General features: G+C 40.3%; 2 protein-coding genes across 5 annotated transcripts in view; both read left to right on the plus strand.

Annotated features, from left to right (window-relative positions):
* Window positions 1–7479, plus strand: part of gps2 (G protein pathway suppressor 2) — an 831114-nt gene that overhangs the window by 781522 nt on the left and 42113 nt on the right. The window lies entirely within an intron of this gene.
* LOC119409329 (CTD nuclear envelope phosphatase 1A) overlaps window positions 1134–7479 on the plus strand; it is a 23297-nt gene continuing 16951 nt past the window's right edge. Inside the window, exon 1 of the mRNA XM_037676209.1 lies at window positions 1134–1480. Coding sequence (XP_037532137.1) covers window positions 1376–1480 — 105 coding nt within the window. The 5' untranslated portion in view covers window positions 1134–1375. The remainder of the gene's footprint in view (window positions 1481–7479) is intronic.

The following is a 7479-nucleotide window of genomic DNA, read 5'->3' on the forward strand; positions in this document are numbered from 1 at the left end:
TCATAATTATGAGATACAAAGTCAAAATTTCAACTCTCAAAGTCATAATTATGAGATACAAGCCATAATTTTGACTTTCAAAGTCATAATTTTTACTTTTAAAGTCATAATTATGAGATACAGTCATAATTTTGACTTTTAAAGTCATAATTATGAGATACAAGTCATAATTTCAACTTTCAAAGTCATATTTTTGAGATAAGTCATAATTTCAACTTTCAAAGTCATATTTTTGACTTTTAAAGTCATAATTATGAGATAAATTCCCAAAGGTTGAATGATTGAATGAATGTTTTGACTTTCCTGATGTTTTGGAAGCCCATTTCCGAAATTATGACTTTATCTCATAATGATACCATTGGACGTTTTATTTATTTTATTGGCAGAAACGGGCTTCCACACATGGAACTAAAAGCTGCACGGTCGCAGTCGATTTGGTTTTGCCATAAACAACCCACGCAGTGATTCTGTAAATGTAAATAAAGGTTGAATGAATGAAAATGAGCGCCAAACTAAATATGTGTGCTGTTTTACATATTTTACTGCTTTATAACTTTAAATCACGGTGATAAAATCAGGTGTGTCGACGCCAACTGGAGCGCTCTTATCTGGAGAACAGATTGTTACAAACAAAAGTTACAAGTAAACCAAAAGGTTCAGCTGCTGGGTGTTGAACTCAAAATTGTAACATGGCAGTTTAAAGGACTGCTACGTCACGCTCGCCCGCTCGTTTAGTTTTCTCTCCACGTGGACGTGCCGCGCGCAACCGCAGAGCAGCGCTCGCTTCTCGTCGTCGTCTCGCGGAAGTGACGGCAAAAAGCGGCGATGGCGGCTCGCAGGGTTTCATTCCGGACTTCCAGTGGACTACAAACCGACCTCAGCCGGTCCGCTTAGACTTTCGGGGAACTTTTTGCGGAAGCGCCTCTCCTCGGGAAGCCTCGCGGACCCATGGCACGTTGACCCGGGGCCTGTCAGCGAACCTCCGCGCGGTTTTTTCGGGGGTTATTTCGGTCCCGGAGTTCAAGGTGGTCACCCTGCCTGTCGAGCTAGCTGTAGCTTCGCGGCTATCGGCTGAACGAGCTGCGTGTTGAGGTCCAAGCAGCCGCAGACGTCTCGCGCACTCGCCGGACTCCCGTTTTCCGCTTCTCTGCGTTCGTCGCATCAGTTTTCATGTAGTGCTATTCGTGCCACGAGCGTGCACAGCTCGGCCTCCTCACTGTTGGGACTGCTAGCGTTTTTTGGCGGCTGTGAGGCTAAGAAGACCGGATCTTCAGAGTCCGGAGGCAGCAGCTACTCCCGAGCCTCCCTCCAGTGTTCCCAGGAGAAACTCGCCGAGAAGTGAACTTGCTGTGGGGGTGTTTGGGTGCTCATCAACATGCTGAAGACCCGCCAGTGTCTGCTCGGCATCCGCACTTTCCTCAGCGTCACGTCCAGAATATGGGGCTTCTTCATGTACATCCTCAGGAAGCACCTACGAACGGTGAGGACATGGCCGTGTGTTTACATCACTTCTACACCACTTCCTCCTTGTTTACCCCCTCCTGTTTGTTTATTTCATGCGTGACGACACTACAGGTATATTTTGTCAGTCTTTTCAGAAATTGAAACTCATTACATAGATTCATTCCACACAGAGTGGAGTAAAGACTTTATTTCTTGTAGTTTTGATGATTATGGCGTACAAATTATGAATTTTAAAAAATCAGTGTCTCAGAAAATTACAACTGTTAAGAGGTTCAATATTGTAAACAACTGGTGTCGCATCCTAATCAGCTGATTGAGCTGCAAATGTCTCAGTCGTCAACTCAGACCACTCCTGCATCAAAAGCGTCTTACCTGCTGAGGAGACAAAGGACTGGACTGTTGCTTGGTGGTCCATTGTCCTCTTTTCAGATGAAAGTACATTTTCATGTCATTTGGAAATCAAGAACTTGAAGTCCAGAGTGAAGTTTCCACCGTGATGGATTTGGTACCATGCTGGTGCTGGTCCACTGTATTTTCTCAAGTCCCCAGTCAACGCAGCATCTACCAGGACATTTTAGAGCACGTCATGCTGCCAGTTTCATGGAGATGCTGGTTTCACTTTCCAGCAGGACTTTGCTCCTGCCCACACTGCCAAAGGTACCAAAAGCTGACTGTGGGATATTCTTAATTTCTGAGACACTGAGTTTTGGTTTTCCATTCTCTTTAGATAGATAGACACGAACTTTGTTAATCCCAGAGGGAAATTCGAGGCGTCCAGTAGCATGTTCAAATTATACAGAGGAAAAAATATTTACATGTGAAATAATGAAAAACAAACAAGCAGAATATACAAATTTGGAAAAAGACAATATGCACAAGGTTTGACTACATTCATGATTACCCTATATACAGTATATATAGTTATTTATTTATTCATTCATACATACACATATAAGCGCGCACACACGTACATGTATGTACATGTGTGTGTGTGTATATATATATATATATATATATATATATATATATATATATATATATACACATACATACACGTGTCTGGGGTGCCACACTTGCTTTAATTCATAATCATCAAAATGGCAAGAAATAAAGGTTTGAATTATTTCACTCTGTTTAATTCATCTTTCTTGTTTCACTTTCTGAAATGTTGGATATTAAAATTAGGGGTGCCCCGATTTCCTTAATTTTGGGAAATCGTAAATGGGCCGATACTTGCACGAGAAACAGATTTTTATTTTTTTTTAGTTTTAACAACAATTGTCTGAACTTCATTTATATTTCAGAGCACCACCTCATGGCCAGTTAAAACAAGTTTGGATTGTTTCTAGGATGTTGTTCAAGTGTATGTTTTTCAGTAACATAATATTAGAAAATTGAAGGGGCGTTGTGAACTTATAACACCGGACAGTGTCGCTTATAAAACAAAATCGGTATCGGCCAAAATCAGAATCAGCAGGTCAGACTTTTTAGAAATCTGTGATGACCAGAACACTGCAGTTCATTGTACTATTTTTTGGGATGCACCTGTGTAGTGTGAATCCAGCAACATAGTTTGACCAGAAAGTGTCAACTTTAACAGCTGTTTTTTTTTTTTTTTTTTTTTTCCCAGAACAATAGCTTGAATAAAAAAAACAAGTTTCCTAATTGTATTAAAACCAACTTTAATGGATTCAGATCAAAATGGTAAAGAAAATGGTCAATTTTATTCAAATTAGTTGACAAATGACAAATGAGATGTTCTGGCAATTTAAAAAGGAAGGAAAAACATGTAAGTTTGTCCTATGACCTGCTCAGATCATCCTGATTCTGGGGCTTCAAAAACCATGTTTGGGTCAACAGATTGTCATGAATGTAGAAGAGTTTATAATGAATTCCTACTTCTCATAAATCCATATCAGGGCTCCCATCAACTCTGGAAACACCAGAGGGAACTCCAGGAAAATGACTTTCACATTTTCCAGACAGGGAAAACTCTGGGTACACGAACACTGATCTGCTGATTAAAAAGTGATCTTAGCTAGAGTCAAACGTCCCTCTGAGCGTTTCGTGTGACTGAAATATCTCCTGGACTATCAGGATTTGCTCAGGGGGAAAGTCAGGGAATTTTGTGTTAATGAAATGCTGGAAACCCTGAAAATGTCCGATGTGTAACTTTTGATCACTGAGCCAAATGCGTGAGCCCACCTGTCCCAGTTAGAGGGGATTGTAACATACCTAACTAATCTGATGAAGTGGTTAGTTGATTTGTGGGCAGAATAGCTGGCGTTATAGTGTTGCTGTTCTTTCAGGGATAAACATCGAGACATGAAGCGTGCTGTCCTTATGTACCAGCTGTAGATCTTTCAACTGTTCCCTATTTTTTCATTCAACCATTATTTATACAAGTTAATCCCATTGAGCTTCGGGGCAAAAGAGACACGATTTTAACAAAGAATGATGACAACAACGACAACAATAGGGTCTCCACAGCGAGTCTTCCTCCACCACCTCCATGTCCTCTCTAACTGCATCCATATATCTCCTCTGTCTTTTTCCTGGTAGCTACATCTCTAACATCCTTCTACCAGTATACCCACTGTCCCTCCTCTGAACATGTCCAAACCATCTCAGTCTGGCCTCTCTAACTTTATCTTCTAGTCATTCACCCTCTAGAAAGGAGAGAAAAAAGGCTGCAATTGTCATTATGAAATAAATAAATAAAAATAAATATCAGCACTCGTTTATTTTTTACTTTTTGTCACAGCTGGTAGCAAATTTGTCACAAAAAGACCCTCACCATTTTCCAGCAGACTCGATAGTTGTGCTCAGGGCTTAATTTGAGCCGGATCCTGCCATAACAGGATCCGGGAACTCTCTTATTTTGACAGGGTGCGTTCCGGTAACAGTTTGCTTGGATCTGGTAACTCTCCGGCTTACTAATAATAAAGTTATGAACAAATATGACTGCCTTGAATGAATGTAACTTGTGTAGATAATATTTACATAAACACTCATTTTAAACACAACATCATATGATCTGCCTCTTCAAGTAACATTTCCGCGTCTACCCTTAAAAAAATCTCCCCCTTTAAAAGTGTGGTGGGGCTGAGTGCCGAGCTAACCAGGCAGTCGTACACGGGTAAAAGCTCACAGCTGCAGGCAGGCGCCTGGAGATTTCACATGTGGAGTCTGACAACAACGAGCAGGGACGTCAAGTAAGGGGGAAGAGGGTGCTTGACAGAAGTGGAGTGTTTACAAATGTAGGTAAACGTAGATGTTTAACAACCTGTTAAAATACACCAAAATGCAAGAAATTGTATCTATTCAAAATTTTCTCCACCATCGATCAGTTTACAAGTTAAGCCTTGGTTGTGCTATATCCTTCCACGACTTCTTTGCTTCTTGTCTACCTTTTATAAGTTTCGCTGTAACAGTGGCTGTATTTTCTAACGGCCTCGGCCAGCTGCTCCTCAGCAGGTCATACGAACTCAATGATACACCCGCAATAACACAACAGTGGATGCGTGCCAAGAGAGAAAAAAGTTCTGCACAGACCTTGTTGAGAACAGTGCTCTCGGAGCTGATGCAAGAACAAATGGAGGTCATTCTCATCTTGCAACTACTAAAGCAAAAACATATTTCTTTATTTCTCACTGAATATGAATCCATCTTTCTCACCTTCCCGCAGGCTGTTAAACAACTGACTGATCTAAAACATGCTTAAAATGATCTAACTGCACACTCGATTGCATCTTTTCGCCGCCGTATTTTATGTCCTTATATACATTGAGCGCATTTTACTTTTGGATTTTTAGGTTTCACCTATTTAAAAAGAATTCTTGCCTATATGCAAATATTTTCTAACAGCTGATTGGAGTCAGTTAAAGTCTGTTGCTTGGCGTTCACTGTGGACAGAAAAGTAAGAATTTTATTGCTCAAGGAAACCTTTTCCAGTTGTGCACGTGACTATAAACACTGAATCCTTTGAACCGCCATGTAGAAATGTTCCGATGACTTCTAAACATCTTTGCTGCCTGTTGTGGTCAAAATCTGCTGTGAAATATTAGAGATTTTCTTGACGTGGCAGCCAGTTTGGACTTTTCTCTTTGACTTGTCGAGCAGTGGGTCTTAATCCTGGTCCTCGAGGAACCCTATCCTGCATGGTTTTGTTTATGTGCTTTGAAACACCTGATTTATTTGATTCAGTGATTAACAGGCTTCTGAAGAACTTGAAGGCCAGAAGAGCAGAACAACTAAAACATGCAGGATGGTGTTCCTCCAGGACCAGGACTTGGAACCCTGCCAGTGGGTCTAGTTGGTGCAGGGTGCTCATAAGGATTGCATGATTTATGTGTTCAAGTTGATCAGGATGATATGCTAACTTTACTTCTTCTAGTAGATTTTGTATGAATGCTACAATTGTTATTTCTAAAATGAAAAGGAACATTAAAATATTTACATTTCATTTGGTCTTTGGTGCTCGGGTAAAAAAAAAAAGTCCTACCGCGCATAGACTGCCCTGATTTATTTGATCTTTTTAATCAGTTGACCTCAGTCATAATTAATTAATATTATATATATAGATCTGTAGAGATATGTAGATACATAGATATAAATAGATAAAGGAATAGCTATACAGTAGTTCCTTAATTATCACAGGGGTTATGTTGCACACATCACCGCGATAGGTGAAAAACCGCAAAGTAGGAACGTTATATTTATTTTAGTATTTATATATTTTAAGGCTTTATAAATCCTTCCCACACTCTTGCACCTACGTAATTTTAACAACATGCATATTTGTACTGTACAGTACTGCAAAATTTTATTCACTGGCTCTGCAGACCATCGGCTTGGTTCTGGTTCTGCAGTCCTACCCTGCAATGACGAAGCCCACCACCCCATCCAGGTTGATGTGCACGTAGATAATTGAGCTTCAGGATAATTTACAACTTTCCGGGCAGTTCTGTGAGATTAATACATGGATCGTTACTTCTGACTTTGTGTTGGAAAACGTTCTCTCCAGTTTGGCAAAAAGCAGCGGCTGGAAGCACTGTTGGCTTCTGGGTAGTGTAGTTCTTTTGACTTGCATTACAGTGTAGGCTTATTGATGGATAACTACAAATCGTCAGCGCCTGTCCGAAATATTATTTTTGTTAACTTTTTATGCCATACCGTCCCAATCACATGAGTAATATTAAAGTTGACAGTCATGTGTCGTGTACAATCTTGCGTTGAAAAACCGCAGAAGAGTGAGTCTGCAAAAGTCAAACCGCGAAGTAGCGAGGGACTACTGTATATATACAGTCTCTTCCTATTTTACAATTGTACTTTCGCGGACTTGCTCTTGCACGGTTTTTCAAAATAAGATTGTACATGACATACTGACAGGCTGATTGATGGATGAGCCACAAGATCGGCATGGATTTATTGATGTTTTTATTTTAAATTTTTTATTATTATTTAGCACCAGCTGCACCTGCGTGCAGCCCACATGTGCAGGGAGAAGCATCCTCCTGCAGCATGTCGATCTCCGCTCTGCAGTGGAGAAGTGGGTGTGGTCTATAGCGCTGGCAGGTGGCACAGAGATGAAATCATGATATTCTGTGATCTTTTAGAGCGTTTAGAGTTTAGAAACATTGTTTAGAATATTGCAAGAGTGTCGGAAGGGTTTAAAATGCCTTAATCTGTCTTATCCATCTGTCTGCCTGTCTATATTTGTCTATCTATCTGTCTCTTATCTGTCTATCTGTGTCTATATCTGTCTATCTGTCTGTCTATCTGTGTCTATATCTGTCTATCTGTCTGTCTATCTGTGTCTATATCTATCTGTGTCTGTCTGTCTATTTGTGTCTATCTATCTGTGTCTATATCTATCTATCTGTGTCTATATCGGTCTGTCTATCTGTGTCTATATCAATCTGTGTCTATATCAATCTGTGTCTATATCTGTCTGTCTATCTGTGTCTATCTGTCTATCTGTGTCTATATCTATCTGTGTCTATATCTGTCTGT

This window comes from Nematolebias whitei, chromosome 1 (assembly GCF_014905685.2).
Source record: "Nematolebias whitei isolate Nwh7 chromosome 1, NemWhi1, whole genome shotgun sequence".
In the NCBI taxonomy this organism is placed as follows: domain Eukaryota; kingdom Metazoa; phylum Chordata; class Actinopteri; order Cyprinodontiformes; family Rivulidae; genus Nematolebias; species Nematolebias whitei.